At 44.8% G+C, this 27468-nt stretch overlaps 1 protein-coding gene across 20 annotated transcripts in view; it reads left to right on the forward strand.

Moving 5' to 3' along the window:
* The window catches only part of Cacna1c (calcium voltage-gated channel subunit alpha1 C), a 659151-nt gene that overhangs the window by 472237 nt on the left and 159446 nt on the right, over positions 1-27468 (forward strand). For 19 of the 20 annotated variants that reach the window (XM_037204209.1, XM_037204213.1, XM_037204211.1 and 16 more), the window contains exons 6-7: positions 15012-15170; positions 20992-21179. In XM_037204209.1, the coding sequence (XP_037060104.1) occupies positions 15012-15170; positions 20992-21179 (347 nt within the window). The remainder of the gene's footprint in view (positions 1-15011; positions 15171-20991; positions 21180-27468) is intronic. The other variant, XM_037204210.1, reaches the window with a different exon arrangement.

Raw genomic sequence — 27468 nt, forward strand, 5'->3', positions numbered from 1 at the left:
CAAAACAAAACAAACAGACAGACAGACTCCCAATGGCAAATGAAATTCTATGTCATTGAAAATGCTGAGAGCTGCTGGTAGTAATGGCTTTACCAGAGGCTGTGGGAGTATACAGCCAGTGACAACTAGTATTTAACAGGTCAACCCATCCGATGAATAACTCTCTGTTGGGGGGCCCCACTAGGCAAAGTCTGTGGAGTCACTGGCTGTGGAAACCAGTTGTTTTCTGTCTATAACTTTCTCATATGCCACCACTTACCTCCCTGAAAAGAACAGCTGTGGGGTTCTTTCCACAGCCCATTGGTAGTGTCCTTTATATCTTTGGGCACACATACTGCTGTTGATGGTCAGGAAGATGATTTCTGTTTAAGCTGTATAATTCTAATAATATTAGAATATTTTTCATAACTGATACAGGAAAGTAACAGTATTCTCAGTCACAAATACAGATAATTTTGGACTTTGGAAAAAATTCAAAACAGACTAGCTGCCCCTGCAAAGCATACACAAAGATAAATTCCAGGTTTTTGTTGCTGAAGCAAGGTCAGAACTGAAGCAACTTTGGTAGACACAACTCCCTGCAGTAATTCCCTCTCTGCATGTACCCCAACCACTCAAGCAACTAACTGCTATTGTTAAGTCAGTGACATTCTCTGTCTGGGAAAGAACTATGTGCAGTTGCTCTTGGGCCTGTGGGGGATGGGCCATAACAGTGAGGTGCACACAGCAGGGCAAAAATCTCAGTTTGTGACCAGAAAGTGAGAGAGAGGAAAGACTAGAGTCTCACAATCCCCCTCAAAGTAACAACACTCCAGTGACCCAAAGACCGGTTGTACTAGGTCCTACCTCTGAAGCTTCCACCACCTCTCAGTGCCATCCCCGGGACCACACCTTTAATGCATGGACCTTTGGGATGTAGTCAAGATCCAGAATGTGCCAGCTTTTCTGAAGTACAGATTATAGTCAATGAAACTAGCAGACCTTACATGTACAGTTGCAAATGGAGTAATCTTATAATTTTATGATAGCATAATTTCATTACAACCTTCTGTCCTGTTGGTGTACATATTTTATAATCAGACCCCACATTACTGTTTCACAGTAAACAATCAGATGGCTTAAGTAAATTACAGAAGAAACTGAAACACAGACTTTTGTGTGCCTGTTCACCTGCCAGCTCTGGGTCTCTGCTGTGTAAGTGGGTTGTGACGTCTTTAGACACTGTTTTCTGCTCCACCCTCACTCTTATTTCAGAACTCCAAGTGCACATGTTTAGCCACCACAGATTATTCCGTTTTTCCTTAAAGATTTGTTCATTTTTTTTCCAACTTCTTTTTTGGTCTATGTTCCACAGCTTGGATAGTTTCTTTTATCATTCCAGTTCACTTGCTTTTGTTTGGTTTTTTTCTTCTTCTGCTGTCTCTATCTTCCTTGAGCTTATTCAGTGAGTTTTTTTTATTTTAGTCTTCAGTTCAGTTGCTTTTTAATTATAGAATTTTAATTTGGTTCCCTGTAGTTGGAATCTGTGTCCTGGCCTGCCGGTGGTTGGTACAAATCTCTCCCACTCACGTTCCCCCAAGTAAACACACAGAGGCTTATATTAATTATAACTGCATGGCCATGGCTCAGGCTTTTGCTAGATAGCTCTATATCTTAAATTAGCCCATAACTATTAATCTATGTATCGCCACATGTTCTGTGGCTTTACCTGTGTCCCATTACATATTGCTCCTTGGGCGGCTCACTGGTATCTCCTGACTCAACCTTTCTCTTCCCAGAATTCTCCTTGTCTGCTTATCCCACCTATACTCCCTGCCTGGGTACTGGCCAATCAGTATTTTATTAAACCAGTGTACAAAAGCATTATTCCACAGCATTTCCCCTTTTCTGTTTAATTAAAAAGGAAAGTTTTAACTTTAACATAGTAAAATTATATATAACAAAACAGTTATCAAGCAAGAATTAATTACAATAGCTAGTCTATTTATATTTGTCAAATTCAAGGAAATATTCTATTTGCCCTATAAGGTTTTATATCTAACTTATCTTTTATCATAACTAAGGAAAACCATAATTATAACTATCTAGTCTTTAACTACACCAAAGACATCAGAAGGATCTAATATTACCTAAGTAAACAGGAAGTGCATTGTAAGCAACTTTCAAAAATCTAGAATGACAGAGACAGCTGCCTGCCTGCCTGGACAGTCACCCAAAGTTCTTCTGCAATGTTGGAGCATCCATCTTCAACCCATAGGTCTAGAGTCTCTCAGTCACTTCTCTCTATGTCCTGTAGAATGTCTGACTGTTTCTTCTGAGAAACAGGAATCTGAAGGACCATTTTTGCCTTGCAAAGTTCAGTGGTCACCTTCCTATGGGTCCTACATGTCTAGTCGATGCAACATTTTGTCAAGCAGTCCAGACAAGAACAGTTTCTTGCCCAAATGGCTATTTTTGCCAAGAAGAAGATAAACTCCATATGGAGTGTCTTCAGTGCCCATCCTCCTCTCTGAAGTAAATCAGTGCTGCCAGGAGCAGATGTGTCTCATTGTCCAGAAAGGTTTTTTTGTTTTTTGTTTTTTTTTGTTTTAGGTAGTTTAAGTTTTTAAAACATTCTAAATGCCATATTCTGTAAATCTTTGAAGTGTTTGAAGATTATCTACCTAATTGAATTATATCTATGTATACCTAGAAAACTTAACTAACATGACTATAAGTTTGACTATCATAGGTGTCTAATTATTAATCTGTATTTCTTAATTATGCATTATAATTTTAATGAGCTGCACAAACATAACACCTTAAACAAGAGTAGAAATATACATACAGTATAACAAAAATAACTTTAAATTTGTATCAGTAAACTAAAATCCATAGCAATGTAAAATATTGTAAGCAACTTGTTGCTCTCTAAAAGTAGATTCAATATTCTACCCTTTTATCCTAGCATATCTAAATCTTATATTCTTATATCATACCTGCTTTCTTTTTTTAGAAAGAAATTGACTATGACCAATAACAATTTGTAACCAACAACCTAAACATAGAAAAACATCCATAATCTATTTGGGGAATGTGGGCGTAGTGTTCTAGGCTACTTCCTGCTGATAGTGGGTGTTGGTAATCTTATGAAGATCCTGAGAAAATTTGAGATAATGGTCAAGTCCTGGGAAGACTGGCTATAACCTTTGTTGATAGGTAACATCTGTTAAGGTTCAGGAGGCCTGGCTTGATCAAATCTGATCCATCTAAACCTGGAACAAATCCATAGCCCCTTGCTTCCTGTGGAAACAAAAGCAGAGCCTCCTTTCCAAAGCAACATATTTTTATATCGAAATTTTGAAGTCAAGATAACTTTAAAATATACATATTTGTTTAACTGAGCAGCCTTTACAATCAAATGTCTTTCTGCAGTTAAAAATATCAAGGACAACACAATCCAGATTCTCTGTGTAATATCCATCTTTAGTGGCTTATTTTTTATACTACCTTTACTGTCTCTTTAAATACTTTATTTTTTATTTACTGTCTCTTTAAAGACTTTATTTTTTAAAAACTATTTCTTTATATAACTGTCTATATTCACTTTCTTCTCTCTTCCAAGCCTACATACATTTAAAGTCTTGTTCCAATCTGAATCTGTTTTACTGTGAATCTATTGCTTTAAACTGCAGCATTACGAGGACTGAAATGGCAGCTTTGGCTGCTGGCTCCACCCACCTCAGCTTCCCAACATGGCAGAACTACGTTTACTGCCAGCTCTGGGAACCAGGCTCACTGCTGGCTATGGGAAGCAGTGGGTCTATGCTTCCATCCTGCAGTGTGCCCAGAAACCTCTTTTTTTTTTCCTGTACTAGCAAAAGCTAAATCTTTCCTGACACAGTGCACTATGTGGCTTGGAGATGCCACTGTGTACCGTGGTGGAAATCCACCATGCTGCACTCAAGCCCACATGCCACTGTAAACCTGCCATACTGTTTTTAGCTTCGTTTTAGAATCTTTTTTTTAAAGCTTTCTCAGGTTTTAGGTCCCACATTGGGTGCCATTATTTAATGTAGTCCCCCAAATACCTATGGCATGCCTCTGTTCCCTCTTTAATACAATACACTTATTTCACTAGATATATTTTCTTATGTGTGTTTGAGTGTGCATGCATGTGTGTGTGCACATGCATGCATATAACAATTATCTAAAAATATTTGTCTTTTAAGGCTAACATCTAGACAGTCTTATTTTGTGTTGGATATATATCACATTTTCCCATTTCTTTGTGTATCTGGTGATTTTTATGAGCACTGGAATCATGGATAATATGCTACAGAGACTCTGAAATCTACCATCTTCCTAAGCTTTTTAATTCTTCAGCAAGCAGCTCAGGTTCTGAGCTTGTGTAGACTTGGTTTTATTCTTGTTGGTGTAGATCAGTTGAAAAGCTAAGCCCCTCAGCCTTCAAATTCCATTTCCACTGAGCCATCTTCCCAACCTGAAAACATATAGGTTTTTTTATTATATGATTTTTTTTTTTTTAGTTTAAAGGGTTCCCCTCCATGAAAATTATCAGTAGCAGAGTTTCTATTGATGTGTTAGTTGGACCAGAATGAAGATACGATGAAAATTTTATTTAAACTGTATAGAGGAATGGACAGATATCACCACGAGTAGACAGCAACCAAAAACATGGTTCGTGATTTCACAGCATCTCAGCTAGGAGAGAGAAAGTTGTGAATGGATAGAAAGGTATTTGTTGGAGAAAAAGGTATAAAGATGTAAAGGGCTAGCTTGGTGCCTCAGTTTGGTAACACTGTAGTGAGTGATTTACCACCAAACCCATGAGAAAATTCATCATTTTGCCTCAAAGCTGCACTGTCTCTGCTTTTTTAAGAAAAGAATGAAAACCTACAATGAGATGACCAGACCATCTTGCCTGCTGTCCTGTCTAACCTTATCATAGATGATCACTATGCAGATAGCTAGTCTCCAGAAATTTTTTTCCTAAAAGTAGCCAAGGTATGGCCCAGAGAACCTTCTAGAATCTATACAGGCATTCATAGATCAAATTCTCTAGCTCTGGGAGTGGCATCTGCAGGAAAACAGTAGGGGGATTTTCCCACGTGATGTCGTTCTTCAGAAGTTCAGGCTACTCTTTCTTTTGGAAGTGTCAGGTGAGGTAATTTGGACCAACTGTCCCAATGAACACAGCATTTGATATGCTGGGAAATTTTCTGAATTGTGTAGCACTAGGAAAAGATGTTTGACAGTAACAATTGTGAAATGTCTCTGGAGAGATACCACACCATCAAAGCTGTCAAATTATTTTGAAAAGCAGTTTTTTGAAAATAAGGTCTAACTCATTACACAAAATAAGTAGGTACACAGGGAAGCAAAATAAATAAGTGAAAATGAGCAAAGTCTATAGACAAGAGAAGATGCACAGGAGACCCAGGTACTGATACTAGCCAGCTAGAGGATGTGGAATGTTGTTTGCTGTATTTAAAGATATCAAAGACAAGGTCAGTAGTTTCCCAGAGAACCAGAAGATGTGGGAAACAACCAGATGTAAGTTTAGAACTGAAGAATACAAAAGCTAAAGTAGAAAAACATTGTCAAAGTCAATGTTGACACAGCTAAAAACAGAATTATTGAAATGTAGAGAGGATAGAGAAAGAAAATTCAACAAGAAGGGAAAAATATCATCCTGAGTGAGGTAACCCAGACTCAGAAAGACAAACATGGTATGTACTCACTCATAAGTGGATACTAGATGTAAAGCAAAGGATAACCAGATGGCAACTCACAATTCCAGGGAGGCTACCTAGTAAAAGGGACCCTAAGAAAGACACAGGGATCACCCAGAGACAAAGGAATGGATAACTGAGCAAACTGGGGGTGGGGGTTGGGGTAATGGAGGGCAGGGGTCAGGGGAAAGAGAGCTTAGGGGAGCGGGAGGTCCCAGCTGCATCAGGAAGAGTAGGAAAACAAGGAAAGAGATACCATGATAAATGAAGACCCCATGGGAATAAGAAGAAGCAGAATGCTAGAGAGGTCCCCAGAAATCCACAAAGATACCTCCACTATAGACTACTGGCAATGGTTGAGAGAAAGCCTGAGCTGACCTACTCTGGTGATCAGATGGCTGAACACCCTAACTGTCATGATAGAACTCTTATCCAGTGACTAATGGAAGCAGATGCAGAGATCCACAGCCAAGCCCCAGGTGGAGCTCCAGGAGTCCAATCAGCGAGAGAGAGGAGGGATTATATGAGCAAGAGATATCGAGACCAAGATTGGAAAAGCACAGGGAGAAATAGCCAAACTAGTGGAAACACATGAACTGTGGACCAATAGCTGAGGAGCCCCCATGAAACTGGACTAGGCCCTCTGGATAAGTGAGACAGTTGATTAGCTTGAACTGTTTAAGAGGCCCCCAGGCAGTGGGACCAGGACCTGTCCTTGGTTCATGAGCTGGCTTTTTGGAACCTAGGGCCTATGCTGTGACACTTTGCTCAGCCTTGGTGGAGGGAGGAGGGGACTGGGCCTGCCTTAACTGAATCTACCAGGCTGGAATGACTCCCCAGGGGAGAACTTACCTTGGAGGAGGTAGGAATGGGGGCTGGATTGGGGGGAAAGGCTGGGGGGTAGGAGGAGGGAGGACAAGGGAATCCGTGGCTGATATGTAAAATTAAATTAGTTATAAAATAAAAATATTTATTTTAAAAAAGGAGGAAAAATGAGAAATCCAGAAAAGTTTAAGACTAAAGAATTGGCGGTTATTGAATTTTATTAAATGTTTCTTCTACATTTATTCACAATTGTTATCATATGATTAATTACATATTAACTTGTCAGTGCAGTGACTGTCCTGACATAATGGAGGATGCTGACAGAGAAGGACAGGAGCTAGGAATGGTCTCTTTTGTCCTGAGTGGCAGTAAGCTGGTTGCTTGGCCTGTGACAAATCACCTCGTGTAACGCCCTTACTTTCACAGTTTTTAAAAGAGAATAAGAAATAGTAGGAACTGAAGATGCCTCTGAGCCCCCGGAAGTTGCCCAAGGCGGGTTGCTTCTGCTCTGCTTATGTCCGAAAGACACAGTTTGCAAGCAGCAGGAGGAGGGAAAGGATGGCACATTGTGATGGGTGGACATCTAGTCAATCAGAGTTGTCATGGGAGACGTGCTGTTAAGCTCTATGAGGCCTCACTGGGGACCAGAGGACAGAGAACATCATCTGACATGGAGCAGCATGGATGGGGCTTATATGTAATTTGTTTGTCTTTTTTTTTTTTTTTTGCCTGAGTTGTTATTAAGGAGTATGAGTTTCAAAGTTTTAACTTCAGCTCTACCATTGAGCAGATATATAGACTTGGACAAGTTATTTATTACATCCAAACCTTGGTTCGTTTCTATCTAGGAGGGCTGTGGGGGGATTTCAGTAGAGTAATGTACAGAACACACTAGCACAGTGTCTAGCATGTGCAAATCTTCAGGAAACATAGCTAGTCACCTTGTCTCCATTCTTCCATGTTCTGTTTTCTTCTGACATCAGGATTTCTTTTATGTCCTTTTCTCTGAGCCTCTCTCTCTAACCCAGATTGCCAATATAAAAATACAAAAGCCCACTGAAGGTGAATACTTTAATGATCCTTTACGTTTCAAAGTCATTAGTCAGCAGGGTAACTACCGTCTTTCCCAGGGATACCCTTTCTCTTGGAGTTCAGCAAATCTCTGTCGTGTACAGAAATACATTTGAATGGAAGGATTACACTGAAAATAAATGAACGTGGACATCTACATGACAACATGCCACAATCCTAAGATGTGGGACTCCGGGAAACTATACAGGCAAGAACTCCTCCCGTGCAGCAGGAAGACTTTTCCATAAAGAGAATACGCTAGCATCCCTAAGCTCAGTGCGGCCATTACTCCCTAACCTAAGAACAAGCTATTATCCCCCTTCCTAGCTTCAGACATATTTTCTTTCAAAAGCTATTAGGCTTATGAGGCTATTTAAAAGTGTCTATTGTCTCATTAGCCAAAGGAAATCAGACTTCAGTTCTGTGAGATTCATCATGTCTCTAATTTCTAGTGAGTAGGAACAGGTTTCTATAGATCAGAAGCAAGTACGAGTCAGTAGTCATAATTCGTGGTGCTCACGACAGCACATCCACCAATGTTGGTAGCCCATGTGCTCTACCCTGGGGTAGGTACAACTTTGGGATGAGGACCTAGAGTTGACTAGTGAGTTAGGGTTAAAGGTTGTTTATATTATCACTCCCTCAGAAGGAAGCTATTGACTCACAATTCCCAGCCGGCTTCTAAACAGAGAAACACCTGCTGGCTTTAATGGATGGGTGATGGTGCCACATAGAAGCTCTGACACTTTGCCCCCCAGCTCGTCTTTGCTTTGCCTTTTTGGCTCTCCACCCCTCCCCACCTTGCTGCCTGGCCAGGTATGCCAGCTGAAGGCACTATCATACGAAGCTGCCTTTCCTGCCAGCTTCCTGTTGGGTTCAGTGGATGGAGAAGCAAGTGGAAACTCAGGAGGGAAGAGGGCATTGTAGAATCCCTGATACTGTGCTCCCAGAGGGCATTGTAGAATCCCTGATACTGTGCTCCCAGACCCTCCCTTGGGGAGCATCACCAGGTCGTCTTTGCCACCTTGCTTCCTGTCACCTCTTCAGGATGAGAGTGATTACTGCCTCCCCCAGGATATTACTCTGCCTGTGGTCCTTTTGCCCATGCTCCTGATCTGAGTGTGCTGCTTATTTCTTGCTGGGACCTACTAACCTGAGAGTTGGTCCTTTCTCAAAGGAAGTTCTCAGTGTTTACTCTGTGCAAATCCTGTTGAAGAGGACTTGGTAGCTACCGTCTAGGTGGAGAGCTTCTGCAGACTTCTGGTCTGTGCTGTGATGTGGTGGAAGCAACATTTAGGGATGAATCGTGGGTGAGGCTTCAGAATGGGTCGGGGTATAAAGAAATAGAGAGAATGTCCTGTGTTCCCATCCAAGCAGGAGACCGGAGGAACAGCAGTGGCTGCAGTGGAAACTGGCAATGACAGATGCTGTGTTTAAGAAGCAGGCCTAAGCCAGGCGGCAGTGCCACACGTCTTTGATCCCAGCACTTGGGAGGCAGAAGCAGGCGGATCTCTGTGAGTTCAAGGCCAGCCTGGTCTATAGAGAGAGTTGCAGGACAGCCAGAGCTGATAACACGTAGAAACCCTGTCTCAAAAGAAATCAACTCTCTGTGAGTTCAACACCAGCCTGGTCTATAGAGTTCCAGGACAGTCGGCACTGTCACACATAGAAACCCTGTCTCAAAAACAAAAACAAACAAGTAAACAAACAGGCAGGCCTAAATGACTGCACATTTTCATATTTATAGAGACTGATTTTAAGGAGACAAACTCAAGTTAGGTCTGTGACTTTGATGGGTTTGATAAGACTGATGGTTCATTTTGGTTTTTCCTCTGGTAGCATACATTGGCACTTACAGCACCGTGAAAGCTAGCCAGTAGGGATGAGGTTTCCAATGCCTACTTCATCTCTCCATGTTTCACAGCTCGAGTTTAGAGTATGTCTTCGGCAACAGGGTCTTACCGTCAAATTCTGGGGGTTAACCAAGAACAGTGGCAATAACCTGTAATGTTTGGGGGTCCGTGGGACTCCACTGGCAAATATTAAAAAAGATAAAACTCATTCCTACTACTGGGGTTTTTATTTGTTAGCAAATAGTGTCTAGTTGGGGTATTGTCCCCCGTCAAAGGTTAATTACATTGAAATTTTTGTATGTATTTATGTTTTAGGAAGTTTCTATAGTAATAGGTAAGTCTTTGGCTATAGTTTTTTTTTATTTTTTATTTGAGAATTTCATACATAAGTAGCTGTACTTATATCATTCCCACTCAGCTATAATTCTTGGGACGATGGTTAGCTGGCTTTGCAAACAGCCGGCCACATATTTGCCTCCCTGCCTATCTGGAAACTGCTTGTGGACAGGCCTGCCTCTTTGCTTCTGACTTGAAAGGGTCCTGGAAGGAGGGAGTAAAGGAGAAGAATTAATTATCCAGGTCAAGAAGAACTAAAGCTACAATTGTTAGAGATGGGACAAGAAGAGTTTTTAAGAGAAGATGTATCATGGGCAACTAGGCAAGGAAAGAGCGGTGGAGGGACAGGCCGAGGCTGACTGGCGAGAGTGGTGAGCAGCCCTGAGGGTGCTGACTAGGCAAGAGTGATAATGGTAGAGGCCACAGTCCGAGAAAAAGTACGCTAAGCTCATGCCTCTCCTACTGTAGTATTGGATACTGTCGTTGGCCTCACCCATAACTCTGCTGAATGGCTCTTAGTGCTGCCAGAAGTGGTGGCCCCAGTGCCCATCACTTACGCTCCTGGGTGAAGGGTACAGGAATATGTCCTCCTCTGCAGTGCTCATATGTCCAAAACTAAGTAAACAAACAACATAATAGAGGAGTCTGTGGTATAGTCAGGATGGCGGTGTGATTTTCAGTATCTCCCTAGCATGGACATTTCACGTTTTGCTAATTACAAATCACATAAAGGTGTGATGTTACTAGAATCTCCTCACACCTACCGCGTATTGTATTGGAACTGCTGCGGAGCTCTCAGGAAGGCTGTGGCTGCAGTGGCCGTGGCTCCTGCCTGACCAGGTGCTCTGGGGCCTTGCCTTGCATAGTGGTGGCTGAACCAGCAAGTAGCGTTAGTACTTGTTGCAACTTGGTTAGAAATGTAAACTCACGTCCTACCCCAGACAAACCGAATCAGAATTGTCTTCTGCTCCCAGTGCCACCGTCCACTGGCTGTGCCCCTGTAATCGGGCCATTCCCTCTCTTTGTGGCACTTTGTCAGCCATGGTTTGTAGCATCTAGCTCTCAGAGTTGTGACCGGAAGGTCAGGTAGAGTAATGGTGGCCGCACCTCAGCTGGGGTGTTCTGAGGACATGATTCAGGGGGTCCCAGGGCTCTGATGTGTCCGTGGGATCTTTCACCCAGACTTTGCAATCCCAAACCCTTTCACAAGAGTTCATTCATTCATTCTGTGAGTTGCCATGAGGATCCTGAGATTCCCATACCGCCTGCACACAGGTGTGTTCTTGGAAGATTCTGTTTGTTCCTGGATACTTCCTAGTTAGTCCTCCTTCTATCCTGTGGTCATACCAAAACAATTATCTCCACTGTCCTCAGAACAGCCCCTTAAGTCATGGGAGAATCATTGAGATTCACAAGCCCTGTGGCCTGTGGCCTTGTCCCACCCCAGGCGTCTTCTCTGCTGATGTAACTTTCAGTTTGCTGCACAGTTGCTCTGCTTGGTTGCTGCCCCTTTGCGCTCTGGAGACACCCTGTGCTTAGTGTCATTTCCCTCTAAGAGTTCTGTGACACTCCTGAATACAAAGATGGGAAGACGAGCTGAGACTCCAGGAGCTCTGGATAGGGCAGGCAGGGAGCAGCGTCTCAGGTAGGGAGGCATGAAGCCAGGGACCTCCAGATGGCTGGGCATGCTGCTGGAGTGTAAGGAGAAACTAGGAACCGTAGAAGCCAGAACAGCTCGGAAGGAGGTGAACTTGTCTCTGTAAATGACAGGGATCACCGATGCATTTTCAAAAGTGACATGTCTCCGTGTGTCCTTTGAAAAGAGCAATCTGGCTGCTGCATGAGGACATGGAAGACATGAGAGTTGGAAGGCTGGTTAACTGAACATTGGAGAGGTTGGTGGCCGGGAGGTGGGGGGAGTCATGGACTGAAGTCCCCCCAAACATACATGAAAAGCTAAGTGATGTTCTTGCTATGAGGTTGAGACTGTGAGTGATTGTACCTCTCCCAACTACGTTTTCTAATTTCTCTTTCATAAGCATTTTCTGTTTTCTCTGTAATAAGCATATATTATTTATATAGTAAAATAATTTATGCATATCTATTAATAGTTGAAAATCAAGCTAGCAGGATTTGGAATCTGGTTGGCAGGAGAGTCTGGGGAATGCACCTTTAGGGCTGATGCTCACATGGGTGGCATGTCCACCAAAGAGGTAGGGGGCACAAGGAACAGAGTGCATACCTCATTGGTGCTGTTGATGATGGAGTGAAACCCATGGGCTGCTGTGACTCCTGGTTGGTCTTTTCCGGGTGGTTCCTCATGGTTCATGAAGTCACCTGTCCATCCTACACCACCTGGACAACTGGCTCCACCTCTGTAGAACCCGGTCCTGTGGTGCAGCCACCCAGAGGACACACTTCTCATGCTCAGTAAACATCTACCCAGTGTCCGGGAGATGCTCTTCACAGGCAGGCAGGCCTTGGTGATGAAAAGAGCAGGCACCGTCTATCTTCACAAAATGCCACCTAATTGGAAAGACAGACATAAATGGTTTTAAATCCCTGTAACACACATAGCATTCAACACATACAATTCGAATGGAATGCTACAAAGGAAGGCAAATGATTCTGAGAGGGCATGCATCAGAGGTAATGGCTCTGATTAGGGGCTGGCAGGACTCTTGGGGAGGGAGCTGGAGAACTGGTGCCCGAGAAAAATCCAGAGAAGGCATTCTGAGGGGAAGGACTAGTCCCCTGGCTGGGCGGTGGGGTAGAAATACAGACACACCATCCTTAATGATGCTGTACATGGGAAAGGTACACTAGGTGTTTCCATCATCGAGTGGATGTCCCATCACAAGCCTCCTTAGTACAGGTCAGTTGCTGGAGGTGGCCTCTTCATACAGAGATGGAGCAAGTACAAGATGCTGTGCTTACTGCTGTCACCACACCATTTATCACGAGCATCTCAAATGACTTAAACACATTACTTCATTCGTTAAGTGTGCGTACGTGTGTGTGTGTGTGTGTGTGTGTGTGTGTGTGTGTGTGTGTGTGCGTGTGGTGTGCCAGAGCACACATGTGGAGGTCAGAAGACAACTTGTGTCGATTCTCTCCCTCATCCATGGGACCCCCAGAGATCAAACTCCGACAGTACAGTAAACACATTAAGAAGTCACACAACCGTCAACTATCATCTTTAAGTATGACGCTGTCCCTCACTGCGTGTGTCATGTTGTGACTGTCATAGGAAACACCGCAGTCATGTGAAGGATGCGTGTCTTGGTCAGTGTTACGACAGTCATGATGTCAGTAAGCAACAGGCACTTCTAGCTCCGCTTTAGTCCTCGGGTACCGCACGTTCTGTGGCACATGGCTGAGGCATCTTTGAATCTAAGAGGAAAGCTACTTGACTGAAATCCAGAGAGAGGGATAGGGCAGGGACTGTACGGAGAGGGGGATGGGCTGGGCCCTACAGTGCCTTGCAGAGCACTAGGACGCCCTGGTCTTCCTCCTAAGAGGCACTGAAGGTTCCCAAGTGGCTCTTCGTGTGGCCGGTCTGGCTTCCTTCCAGGTCACAGCTCCTTCTGTGTCTGTCACCTGTCTCTTTCTTGGCACCTGAGGCTGGTGCTGGAGGCCTGATGTCGCCCCGGTGACCGGGCAGCCATGATGGGGTTCCTAGCTTCTGTGGGGAGGACTTAGAAGGCTCCCCAGCACCTATCAGCCTTTTCTGGAAGCTGCTTTGCAACTCAGCTTTCCTCGTGGCCTGGCAGACTTTAATGCTAATGTGTATACAACTTGCTAATTAATGGAATCATTTGGATCTGAAAACATCTTGCTCTAATGGGAGCCTGCAAAGTGCTCACGTTAATTCATAGGTAACATTATTCTAGCTTTCTTTTTTATTTATTTTTTTCTTTTCCTTGGCTTGGCTTAATAGCTAGGGAGAGTTCTTCTAATTAGTCTTGTGAACACTACTGGCCTCAGCTCAGAGCCTTGGTGAGTGCTTAGGGGCTTGAGAAATGTGGCTCACTGTAGCTATCCAGGGTTACAGGGCCATGGATGAGTGCTAAAGAACAGAACAGAACAGAACAGGACAGAACAGAACAATCTTGGTATCTGAGAGGATGGGAAAAGGTGACAAGTCCTATGAAGACACTATAAACATGCCAGCCCCGTGTGGGACTTCAGGGGCTTTGCTGTCCTGTGGGTGCCGGAGGCGCCCTCTGGATGGTGTTCTTTGTGACTGTCCTCATCCCTCATCATCTTGCCACAGCCCTTTCCTGGTAACATTCCTAGTGGACATCCCTAGTGCAACCCCTTAAATGCCCACCCCTCTCCCCTAGAACAGCAGAACAAGCCTGCCAACTCTGAGGACTCTGGGGTACCCTGAGAAGAGGAGTGTGGCTCGGGGCTCTCTGTATAATTGCTCCAGTGTCGTCTGGTCTGCAGAACTTTCTTTGTTTCCCTAACGAAAACTCCACGCTGTTAAGTAAGAAGTCCCTTTCTATGGAACCTTTGAGTGTGAGACATTCTGCTGATGTATCTCCTGGTAGAACTGTGTACTACTCAGTGGTCCCCTTATTTACTACTAAAAGGGTACCTTTAGAGCTACACCGTTGGTCCTGATACAGTCGTTCTCAGATGTATCCTGCTGGGAAAGTAGTTTCTTCACTGGATATCACACCCTCCTGGATTCCTTCCCATCAGGCTGATCTATGGTTTAGAGCAGGTGGGCTGATGATAGGCTCTAGTAATCCACCACAGAGAAGCCTGGTGAGATGACTAAGTCCTGTGTGGTTGTGGGTAGTCACAGTGAGTTCTCTTTGTGCTGAGCTCTAGGAGAAAACACACTGTCTCTGAGATGGGCTATTTAAAATCTTGATAGTTGCAGATGAAAACAACATGTTCTCCCCCTTGGAAGTACAGCATCTGCTGATCCTTTTATTTGGATGTACCTCCAGGACAGATTTGGAGTCAAGCCAGCCTGAATTTAGATTCTTGCTCTTTCATTCATGAGCTGTGACCTTGAGCCTCTGTTTCTTCATCTGAAACACGGGACAGGTGACTCCCACAAGAGTTGTTAAGAAGATTGTAGGAGGTCGTGTTAGCGTGGTACCTAAGGCAGCATTGGCTCAAAAGAGGAGGCGGAGGTTCTGCCGCTGCTACTGTTGATGATTCTGTTGCGCAGGTCTCCAGGTGGTCCTGAACTCCATCATCAAGGCCATGGTGCCTCTGCTGCACATCGCCCTGCTCGTGCTGTTCGTCATCATCATCTATGCCATTATCGGCCTGGAGCTCTTCATGGGGAAGATGCACAAGACTTGCTACAACCCGGAGGGCATCATAGGTAAGAGGTGGGGCTCTGGGCAGCAGGTACCCAGGAGGATGGTGCTCTCCTAATAGCTGCTTCCCTTGGAGTGGATGGCTGCAGCCACCTGTGCTACTGAACCAGATGAGGCATTCAGTTTCCCACACTTCAGAACACAAGGAAAGGCAAGGGTCAGCATTTCCCCTCTCTCATTTCCAGTGTCTGCTTTCACGACTGCAGATCTCTGTTCAAATGGCAGGTGTAAGCTTTGTCCAGCACTGCTATACACCATGTCAAGGATCTACAGAATTGGAGAGGCAATTAAAGACTAAGCAGCCGTCTTGCATCAGTTTCTCACTCTTGAAGCTGATTCTGTGTATGTGAGCTGCCACTACAAACTGATGAGCATGTGTATCCAGCAGTACGCCAATGCGGTCCAGCATCCAAGCCCTTCGGGGAGCCTGTACCACCAACACCCATCACCACCCATCTTTCTACCCTCTTAAAGTTGGCCCTGGCTCCCTTGCAGATACTATTTTCTTCTCCATTTAAAGGCAGAACCCTCAGTGTCCCTCCCTGCCCCAAAGTGAATGAAGAGGCTGCCATTGAACACCCCCTTGCCACCAGTAAAATCTGTGTTCCTTGAAGAAAGGGTTCATTCAGCTCCATGTCACAACCATCAATCCTGCTTTTCTGAGCCTTCCCTCTTTGTGTTACTTCCATAAATCAATGAATTTAACAGGCAGTGCTGGCTCATTAAGCACCAGAGTTTTGGCTTGCAGGATAAGCTATAGACTGCTCTCTTAAGTGACTAATATTTTAACTTGACCTTTAACAAAATTAAGCAGGAGGCTAGGGAGGTGGCTCAGTGGTGAAGAGCACTGAGTCTTTCAGAAGACCTGGGTTCAATTCCCAGCATCCACATGGTGGCTCACAGCCTTCTTTAACTCCAGTTCCTGGGGATCATACACCCTCTTCTGCTTCTGAGGGCACCAGGCACACAGGTCATACACAGACATCCATGGGAACAAAACATTCAGATACATAAAATAAAGTAAAAGAACTATTAACCCTTCTCTTTCTTAAAAAAACAAAACAGAAATTGATAAGGCTTTAAACAGACAAAGTAGTCGTGTGTGTGTGTGTGTGTGTGTGTGTGTGTGTGTGTGTGTGTGTATACAACACACAACATTGGATTCCAAAGCTATTAGCTGTTACATTATTTCATTTTTAAAAACAGGTCAGTCGTTTTCATTTGGGCATTATTCAGGAAAAGGGAGAGCACATGTCTGAAGCACTAATATCTGAGACTTCCTTCCTCTGTGTCCTCTCACTCCTGTCTAGCCCAAGCTGTGAGTTAGGTCTCGTGGGTGATGGCACCATACAGATGACAGAGAGAGATGAAAAACTCCCACCCAGAAGCCGACATCACTACCTAGTGTGCACAGGTTATTGTGACTAGGTTGACTGGCTAGGCATCTTCAAGGTTGCTCAGTCATCACAGAGTCACAGCAAGACATACAACACCTATAAATCTATATTTACAGAATCATCTTATTTTTACTTAAAAGAGATTCTGTGTAAGATTAAATTTTTCACTCTCAAGAGAATATCCAAATTGTTTGAGTTGTAATTGTGTGAAAATGGTGACAATTTAAAATATGTTAGCTGATACATAATTTTTAATTGGAAGAGCAAGTTCCTGCATCCAGCCAAAATTCTGAAACATTCAACCCAGCTTTAAAGAATACCAGCCAACATAATGATCAATGTCTCCTTTTAATTCAGATCCTTCCTCTTTCTCAGTTGATCTGTAGCTAACCCCAAACCAGTAACTTAACTAATTGATCTCTAGCTAGCCCTGAACCAGTAAGTTAGGTTAATGGTACAGCTTGTTTGGAGCTCCTTAAGGACGAACTACATTGTGAGTTAATTTATGCAGTTACACTATGTGACCAGTGACCCACTGAGCCCAAACTCGCCAGACTGTCACAGAGACACAGAATCTCAGTGTTTCCCCATCAAGTTGGCAGTGACTGATGGTGGGACACTCACCAATGAGACAGGTTCTGTCATAGAACCAAAGGCAGCGACTGTACTATGCCATCAAATGTTGATGTGGTGTACCATGAAGCCATGGAGAGCTGCTTAAGACCTTCAGCCATCTCTGTCATCTTAAAGGAAAGATGATGGCAGAAGTATTCTTCTTCTGCTGGTGAGGGTCCTGCAAGGTTGTGAGCAGAATGCAGCCTTGAATAATTATTACAATCATGAGGTTTGTTACTGGGCTTCCGCAGCCTCAAATGGCAGGAAAATGGTGGAGTATCATAGTCCAAGAAAACAAGATGGCGACCTCTTCCTAGGGCACAGCCAGAAGTCCTGTAGAAAACCATCTCCAGAAGCCATCTGTCCTTAGAAGACCATACTGGGCTTCAACTTTTGAAGGAGTCAACTTAATGCCATACTGGCCTTGGTAGTAAACAGGATCAGGGAAATCATTGGAGCTACCTCATGCACCCTTCCACAACACTCAGGACATCATTTCTGTGATGGGTTTTTAAGCCCTATCCAGCAGCTTCAGAGGCCAGTTAGTCTGCTGGGTGGAAATCAAATGACCAGGGTGTCAGGGCAATGAGAGTGATGTCCCCCAGAAAGGTGCCATGAGGCTCCTGTAGAAGCCAGAGCCACTACTGGGAAAGAGGTCAAGGATTCCTGGCTGCAGCAGCCTCACATTCAGAGCAGAGCAGTTGAATTTCCCACTTCCTCCCTCTTCACTCTTCACACTGTCTGCCCACAACACAGGGTCTTCTAGCTTCTCCCCAGAAACATAAACAAACAAACAAACAAAAAAACCCATCATTTTGTTCCCACGAGGTGAGTATTCCCAGTAAGGAAGGGACAACTTACAGGGATCTTGTCACATTCCTATCTGTAGACAAGGAAGTCCAAAACCCTGCAGAACCAGCATGGGTGTGCTGCAGAGTTCTATAGAACCTTTGGAATGTTTTGTTTGCTTGGGTTTTTATTTTGTTTGTTGTTGTTGTTGTTATATTTTAGACTTTAGATTTAATTAACATATTTTCTGTCATATTTAGATTTTACAAAAGGCTTAGTGAGTCTTCGTTATAATATTAATGGTATATGTATGTATATATATTTTCTTTTAAACTCTGGTATTATTTCACAGACTGAACTTTATATTCTTCTAAACTTTCTAATCCATATTTCTTGTAAGATCCCTGCAAGGACTTTTTTGGAGCCTGCCAGGGAGCTATTGTTCTGTCTTTAGGCTTCTCTTTCTATGTCCAGCGTTCAATGGTGCTGGTCTCAAAAGAGGCTGTCTTCCAGCAATCTCTCCAGCAACTGCAAGGCATCCTCCTGGTTGCTCGGCAGATAAGTTGCCATATGCCGATACCTTTTGTTTCTGGTGTCCCATCTGTCCAGTGGATCTGGAGCCAGGCACTCAGTAGCTCTCCCCAGCACGGTAATTACCCCTGAGACTGGCACAGAATGTGTTGGCTAAACCTAGCAATGAAATCACTACCATTCTATTTTGTCCTTCAAGATGAGACCTACAAAATGTAATTGCTGTTGTCTTGGTGGTTTTTCCCTGGAACACTGCCGAAAGCTCCCCCAGGATCCCGTTCTTGCCGAAGTTGAGTCCGTTTCTAAACCTCCTTTATTTTACCAAAGACTTAATTTGATCTTTCCACACTGACGACTCTCTTCAATTCTGTTCTAAAGTGTATAGTCCACATAGCTTTATTTCTCCTGTTTTCCTGCCTAGGCCCTCATGACCCTGCGGAAGAAAACCAGCACATCCCATGGTTCAGCTTACTTCCCTCACCCTGGCGTGCATGTCACTGGGACCTGCTGATCTGTGTGTTCACATTTTTCAAGTGTTCCTTTTTATAGATACCTATTTTTACTGGATCATCGCTGCTTCTTAATTGTTCTGTGATTTTTTTTTTTATTGTTCAGGGGAGATTTAAAATAGCACAGCAGCCTTTGAGCCTATGGACGATCTTCCTGAAGCCCATTCCTTTCCTCCCGCTATCCGCGAGATCACTGCCCCTTGGTGCCATTTTTTTTTTCTAACATATTTTGTAAATTTGCCAAATCCGTTTTCCTCCCCGTGAGCACTCAGAGCTGGCTTTGGCAGTACCCCACCCCTTCCTCATTCCTACTGTTTTAGTAACTGAAGATCCGGGACAGACTGTCCACCTGGGAGCCACGGTATGATAGATACCGGCATCTTTATGTGAAAAATAAACACAAGCAAAATGCAAGTTTCCCTTTATCTTTTCACTCTCTCTTTTGTTCCCTCTGACTCTAGAAAGCTGGTTCCAGAATAAGAGTGGAATTAATGGTCTCTTTGGCTCTTGGTTTCCCCATTTTTCAACTCTCATTTTTTAGGAGCTTTGCTTTGCTATTTTTAATGTATTATTTAGGTTTGAAAATAACTTTCATTTCTCTACTTTCAACAGCCTTAAATCCACATCTCTAAAGATTTGACAATCTTAAAAATCATGAAAAAAAAGTTGTAATGTGGGGTAGTTCAGTTCAGCTTCCTTACTATGTAGCCTCTGGAAGCCAGACCGTGGATAAGAAAATGGTATGGACACTTGCTACCCTCAGACAGCTCAGAGATCAGTAATGTAGACCTCTCCCCTTGGTCACTGAATATAGGACCAGGCAGAGAATAAGCCAGGAAGCAGCTTTATTCTGAACAGCCCAAACCTGGGAGTGTGCCAGATGCCCATCATCTGGAGAATGTATAAACATGCAGTGAAATACACTGCTCAGCAACACAAAGGAACAGGCCGGACTGAGATGCAACAGCGTGGTTGAACTCAGAAGCACTGTGCTGCAGACAAGAGGGGCATACAAAGAGCCTCTTCGGGTGTGATTTTATTTCTATGACTCTTAAAGGAAAGGCCAGCTCTGAAGATGGAAAACAAATCAGCTGGTTAGGAGTTGGAGACAGAAGCAAGAATGGACCACAAACAAGGACGTGGGAGTGGCGTAGAAGAGGAAGTGGTGGGTGCCACTGCTGTCCCCAGGAAGATACTGGCACACCATTTGAACCACAGCACCAGCCTCCGTTCTCCTAAGAATCCTCTCACAGTTAAGGGTTAACATTTCTCTGCCTCTCTTTTTCTTGAGAGTAAACTGTTTCAATTAGGAGCCTCAGACACCAACAGCCATCCAGCCAGTCATCTTCCATAAACAGCCTGCATCCCACGGACCAAATAATCCCACTGTGATGGTTTGGATCCTTATAAAAGAAGAGAAGATTCTGGGTATCTTATTATCTCTAAATGAAGAACCACAGGCAAATTCTCTCTCTGGAGCTGCATTTTCGCCGTCGTCAGAGGCAATTGTTTGTTCAGACTCGGGTCTTCTGTTTGTTATTGCCATTACCTTCTACAGCAGCAAGATAAAACCCTCGGTTTCACAAACTCTGAATTCCTTACTTTGTCTTCTGCTTTCCAGAACAGCGTATACTTGAAATGGATGCATCATTATTACTTTCTAATTGGCCACTTGGACAGGATGCCATGCTATGGCAGACTAGGCAATACCTTGATGTCTGTGAGGTCAATTGTGACTAAAATGCCGTGTTCACAACACTTGCTTGAAAATACTGACCTATGTCATTGTGCCCCTGAAATGAATGTCTGGGCTCATGTGTGTTTAATTCCCGTGTGAGGGCACCAAACGAAATGTGTACAACGGGTGCTATGGTTACTCATCAGCCTTGTCCTGTTACTTTTCTCTCTAACTTCTTCTCTTCATTCTCTGCCCATCACTGCCCCTCCTCCTTCTGTCTCCTGTTTCCTTGGTGGTGATGTTCCAGCAGAAGAGGACCCCTCGCCTTGTGCTTTGGAGACGGGCCATGGGCGGCAGTGTCAGAACGGGACCGTGTGCAGGCCCGGGTGGGACGGGCCCAAGCATGGCATCACCAACTTCGACAACTTCGCCTTCGCCATGCTGACGGTGTTCCAGTGCATCACCATGGAGGGCTGGACAGACGTGCTATATTGGGTACGCAGATGGGGCACTTAGAGGGTGGGCATGCGGAGGGCCTGAGGCCTCTCTTGACATCTCATCTTCCTACCCATGATATCGGGTCACACGTGCCCCCACAAGCTGAGATGGTGGTTGATGAATGTCTTTGATTTGTTCTAGCACTTTCCTGAGGAACAAAGCCTGGCGTGTCCACTTTTGTAAGGTCCCCCCCCTCACTACCAGCCTTAGCGAGGGTCCCCTTTAGCTTGCCAACCATGGTCTGGGCCACTGGTGTGCAGCTGATGCCGTGCAGATGAGCTGGGCTGCACCTGGCAGAAGAGCTCCATCCAGCTCCTCTTCCTGCTCTGGAATTCCTTCTGCTTTTCACCTTTACCTCTCTCTTACCTAAAAGGAAGCTACAGGCAGAATTCTCAGAGAAAAGTCAGGTCTGATCTAAAAGGAAACACCACAAAGAAAACTGATTTATGTAGCCTTGTGGCATGCTGCTGTGTTTTGATTCTCATGTTAGTTTTAACATATTAGACTACTCCATCAAAGTCCCTCTCACAGTCAGCCAGAGACTTCTCTGCTCAATGTGCAATGCATATTTAGAAATACACGTTCTGAGTGCCAACCCATCTTGAGTATATTTCCTTTAACTTTAAAAATGGCCATCAGACGATCTCACTAGCCACCACTGCTCTGCCCACCACTGAGTCCTTGAAGTGCCAGTAAATACACATACCATATTTGAGCTGTCTTCAGTCTGTCAGAATGGAGTCCATTATTTGTTAAAAAAAAAAAAAAAAAAAAAAAAAGAAAAGAAAGAAAGAAACACAGAAAACACCATCTTTGTGGTGTGGTGTTTCCCACTTCAGCATGAGAAATGACTTGCCAGAATCCAGTGTTGCTCTTCAGATTTTGGGTGAATAAAGCGTGCTGCCAGTCTTGAAAATAACATCTTTCCCAAGTTTCTCACACAGTCAGATCCATTCAGCCCTGGTGAAAACGTCTGAGAGGCTGCGTACTCCTGTCTACAAACTAGAGCAGGGTGGGCGAGAGAGAAGCAAAGGAACAGCCCGTGTCCGGGTGCCAGAAAGCAAAGCAGGGCCAAGAGAAGTGCTGACTTCTCCCCGAGCCCAAGCGAGTTTTGTAGCTGCACAGAGATGTCGCTTCCCACTGTCTTCATGTGCACCCACGTGTGCCGTCTCCTGTAAATCCCAAAGCCTCCCGTTCCCAGCTTGACATCACTGTTAGCATTCAGAGCCCAGTGTCACTGTGAAGTTTGTACCTCCCTCGAAGTGACTGCTTGCAGCTTGCCCCTACCTTGTTCCCAGCAAGTGTTTACTGGGTGTCCTTGTGAGCCAGGGTGCTCTAGGCACTGAGGACTTGGTAATGACTAAGATCCAATTTGGCCAAAGAAGCTGGGTCTAGAGAATAGAGGAGATTCCGAGCTGAGTAACACAGAAACCTGTGCATGGCAGGGCTGTTGTGTCGATGTCCTGTCAGCGGACAACTCTGGTTGTCATCCTTATCTTCCTCAAACTAAAAGGAAACATTGGGGAACATTTTCAGCCTTGCTCTCAATAAGAACCCGGTCTTCTATCATTTGAAAGACAAGGAGAAGATGGAAGTTGAGTTTTTCCATAATTAGACAAACAAATTATTTTACTTAGTAGAGCAGGTCCACCTCCTAAGTGGCCCTCACTATCCCTTCTACTTTGCACAAAGGACCTTTTACTTCCTGTCCTGATGAGCCATGGAGAGAAAGGTCTCTTTGCAAATTTCCACCTGTGGGCCGTAGACCATATGAGTGTACGGTGCTGGGCTTCAGAGTCCCATCGTGGGAGTCTCGGCCCATGCCTTCGGTCGCTGTTGGAAAGCCAGCTGTAGCATCACATTGAGGGCAGGTGCAGGCAGGAGGGAATAAGTCTAATTTACTTTGCTGATGGCGCTGGTGTACTTTTCTGATCTGCCTCTCTCCCTCCCTCCCCCTGCCTCACTGGAAGTCATTGATACCATCCCAGCCAGATGTGACCCTAAGATGCTGTCACGGTGACAGCCAGAGTGAGGACTGGGAAGGAGCACACAACAGTAACCACCAATTTCCAGCAGCTGTGTTGTACCCTCTTCTCTCCCGGGGGTGTGATGGAGCTCAGGCTAAGGAGAGAAAAATTGTCAGAGGTGAAAGAGCGCCAGGATCTGAGGATGTCTCTCACTTCGATATTCCCAGCATCTTTCCAAAGCAATCAGACTATGGTGTGCACACGTGTGCTTATGTGAGCTGTGTGTGCACGTGAGCACGCGCACACACATTGAGACTGTGTGCTCTGGTGGTTATTCATGATGGAGGCACCTCCTAGCTCAGTGCTCCTGCCTCTAATGACTTTGACCTTTCTGTGGCCATTTCGTTTTCTATTCTCTTTCTCTCTCCTCCTCTCTTTCCCTTAGGCAGCCCTCCTCCTCAGCTCTAGATCTGTATCACTAACCAAGAGACTCAGATCTCAAAATGTTTTTTCTGCATCAAACATAGTCTTTCTAAGTATAAAAACCCTCCAGGCTGCCTCCACTAGTCCCGGCTAGGAACTTAGTGTCCAAAGAGGAAGTTCTCCAAGCTGTGATGATGCAAGCTTGAGTTTGAAGCCCTAGAAATGGGACCAGCTGGATCTCCACAGTGCTAGGATGCTGCTGGATTCAAACCAGTCTGAGGCTAGTTCCCAGGGAACATGGGCATGTGGGTCTTCCACTCAGAAGGACGCCTTTCCCTTCAAGTGTAAAATACAAATCTAGACGACCCAGAGAGGAGCAGTGAAGACCCCCTGTAGCAATGAATGGAACTCCCAGAGCTGGGGTCATTTTAAATACCCAAATAGCTGAATAGATGTTTCTAGGGAAAAGAAACTAAACCAAAACTCAAGCTCCTATGTAGTTTTCTTAGGAAATGACTCTTCAAACCAAAACCTCACCATGTGCTCCCAGAATGCCCACATGTCAAAAGCACCAAGAGAAGGTAAAATCTAGAGTCAAACACCATCTCCATTGGTTTTCTTATCTTTTTTCAGATGTGGGAATCTTTTATAACCTTTGAGCCAAATAGCTGTTTAATACAGAGAATCTGCTACCAAAACAGTGTGCTGGTGATTATAAACACAACAATGAGGAGAATTAGTGTCTCTCAAAGTCTTCATCTACTTTCTCACTTATCCATTCATCCATTGTTTCCCTTCACTCATTTTACCAGTATTAGATGAATTCTTGCAGTTCAGTAATTTAATTTAACGTATATTTATTGAGCATTTCTTATGTTCCCAGAAGCAGGGGCAGAGAAGAGTAAGACCTGCCTTCCAGGAGTTCAGAATATAAGGCATGCAGTGTTCACAAAGGAGTAAGGCTCCCTGATAGAATGGCAGGGCTGTACAGGTGATGGATCACTCTGGTGGGGGGACATGGGAATTTTGGTCCTGAGGCTGAACAAGGAACCAGAGAGCAGATGCCCATACCTTGGGAAAGCATTCATTAGTAGCTTTGGCTATTGGAGTAAACTGTTTTACTGTCTTAGCAAACCCAAGAAACTGCTCTGATACCCAGAGGTTTCTTGCTCACTGTGTCTGGTGGCTGTGGGATATAGTTTCAGGCATCATCCAAGACCATACACCTGCCAGCAGTCCTTCCATCTGTAAGTCAGCTGTTCCCAACATGGTGCTCAGACTAGGATATCACTCTCCCTGCTCATACGCTCCGCATGAGGTCAGGACACCGGCCCATTGCTTTCAGAGCTTGTTTGAATGCATGCAGTTTGGTTTGCTGGCTTGCCTGATGTTAGGATCGGGTGTTTTTGCCTCCCTGAATGAGGCTTTTACTGTTCTGGCTGCCTGGGGAGTTTTCAGCAAAGAATGAGTAGGGCTGGAGCATTATTCAACTTGCTTCTTACTCTGTGACCCATGTGGTGGTCACTCATGTTCCAAGCAACATGGGTCATCAAGAGCAACCAACATTGAGCTCTTGCCCTGAGGACATTCACTGACACCAGAGACACTGAGTGGGAAGCACTGTGGCTTTTATTACTTGCACCTGCTCTTTGACACACAATGGCCTCTCTTGGTACTTGTGGAAACCATCTAGTCTCTAGATCCACAGTGCTTGTACTGAAGAGAAGGTACACATGGTGTGAAAATCTGTGGAAATAAGCTTGGATCAGAGAGGCCTTGAGAAGTTCATGGTGGAGGTATTGCCTCCTATTTTTTTCCCCTAAGGAAGGTACAAGACGGGTCTTTCAGATGCTAGTTTCAGAAAGGTCTTTGGTATTTTCCCTCTAGTATACCCTTGGTTTCGTCTGGGTTGAATAGAGAGGCTCTGTGTCTGTTTCAGCAAAGGAAGAGCCATCCGTAGTCTCGGGTCTGGGGCTCCTGAAAACTGCTTGACCTTGGGCACGAGGAGCCAAGACATCTCTCACCTTCTTTAGGAAAGCCACAGAGCTCTCTCTGTGGCAGACCCAAGACCTGCCCTGTTTGCCTCTCCAGATAAGGGTGACAGCAGGCTGGGTCCCTTTTCGGGGTGACTTTATTTTTCTTTTTTTCTGAGTAGATCTGTTCCCAGATCGGAGATAAGGACCATGTCACTCCAGCATCACCCTACTTAAGAGACAGTCACAAATGTGTGCTCTCCACCCAGTCTGCCTGAAAATGTGTGGTGCTTTCCACTGCAGTCCTTGATGAAGCTAAGTCTTGTGTGACCCAGAGGAAAGGACCCCCAGACTAATCAAGAACCCAAAAGGAACCTCTAAGGCAAAAGGGGGCTTGTGCTGCCGGCAGGGCAGTTTAGGGGGAAGGAAGCCAGAGGTATGGGCTCCAGAGGGGTGGCACACTGCGGCATGGTGCCTAGAGTGCTGTGTCTGTCTGTTTTCTGATGCGAGTCTATTATTCCCACCAGCTTTTCCTGCTCTCCCTAAACACAACAGAAGCACTTAGAGGAAAAGGGAGAGCCTGCTTCTGACTTATGTTAACCACAAAAAAGTCCTCATCACCCAAGGCCCAGCTTTCCCTAGAATCCCTCTCTTGGCAGGTGCTTAGCACCCCAGCTGGGGGTGCTCTCCACCCAGTTCTTTTACTACAGCCTCTAGCCCAATGCAACACCCACATCTTGCACATCCCACAGCAAGCACTTGGTGAATAAAGGTGGATGCTAGTGAGCAGGCACCAGGCTCCTGTGCAGGCCCCATGTTACAGTGGCATGTGCAGGCCCTGGCGTGACAAAGCCTTGCGGCTGGGTCCATGGCTCCCTTGCCTTTCTCTCCCTAGTTCTGTTTCATCTTTCCTGCTTGTGTTGACTCGTTTGCTTTCCTCTTCCTAGCATGGAGACACACTGAACTTCTAGTTCCTCTAGTCCGGTGGCCTTGGTACTCTTAGCTCAGCGATTCCTCCTGGTCAAGGAAGGGCCCTGGGAACAGAACCATATAAAGACCGACTGTCCCACCTCAGCTAGTCACTGCTGCTTTCCTGGATATTTCACTCTTTCCTTCACAACCATTCCATGGCCAGGAGGGCTATGTATATAATTCTAACAATGGCCAAGTCCTGAAGGGAGGGCTACCTACTGCTACCACGGAGTCATTTGGACCCCCTGACTTCCTTCCTGTTCCATAGCTGTCAGTGACGCCATCTTGCAAAGTCCACACAGCCCTGTCTGATCTGGCCCTTGCTTCTACAGCCTCATCTAGCTGTCCTTCCGTACTTCCTGCTCTCCACTTCTTATTTTCTCCTCCAATTGCATCTCCTACCCTGTCTTTATCGTTGCTTTTTATGTCTATGTCCCCAGCTACCGGGGACTTCCTATTTACAGTACAAAGCCTAGCAGGTCTTACGTTCATTGATCCCTCTCAAACATTCCCTGAGTACCTATCCAATGCAAGGCACTGCTCCTGCCACTTGGGATTCACCAGTGACCTAAACAAACCAAAGCCACCTGTGCCCATGAAACCTACACTATGGCTTTTAAGACAACAAATGCCTGTTGTGACATGTAAGGAGCCCACACAGTCATAAAGTGATAAATGCTATGGAAAAATAGAGCAAGGCATGTGGGAATAGGGATGCTCAACAAATTGTTAAATTGTATTTCACTGCCATGTGGACATGTGGGGAACTCTTCTGCACTGACTCAGCTCAAGCCAATAAGCCACAGGCACATATTTTTTTTTACACAACGTCTCTAACCGTAAAACAGCAAGCCATGCAGAGCAGGCAGGCCTTGGAATGCTTCTCCATTGTTGGCCCTATCACACAGAGAACACATCTATAACTCAATTGAGACACAAAGATAGAAATCA

Source organism: Peromyscus leucopus, chromosome 3 (genome assembly GCF_004664715.2).
Source record: "Peromyscus leucopus breed LL Stock chromosome 3, UCI_PerLeu_2.1, whole genome shotgun sequence".
In the NCBI taxonomy this organism is placed as follows: domain Eukaryota; kingdom Metazoa; phylum Chordata; class Mammalia; order Rodentia; family Cricetidae; genus Peromyscus; species Peromyscus leucopus.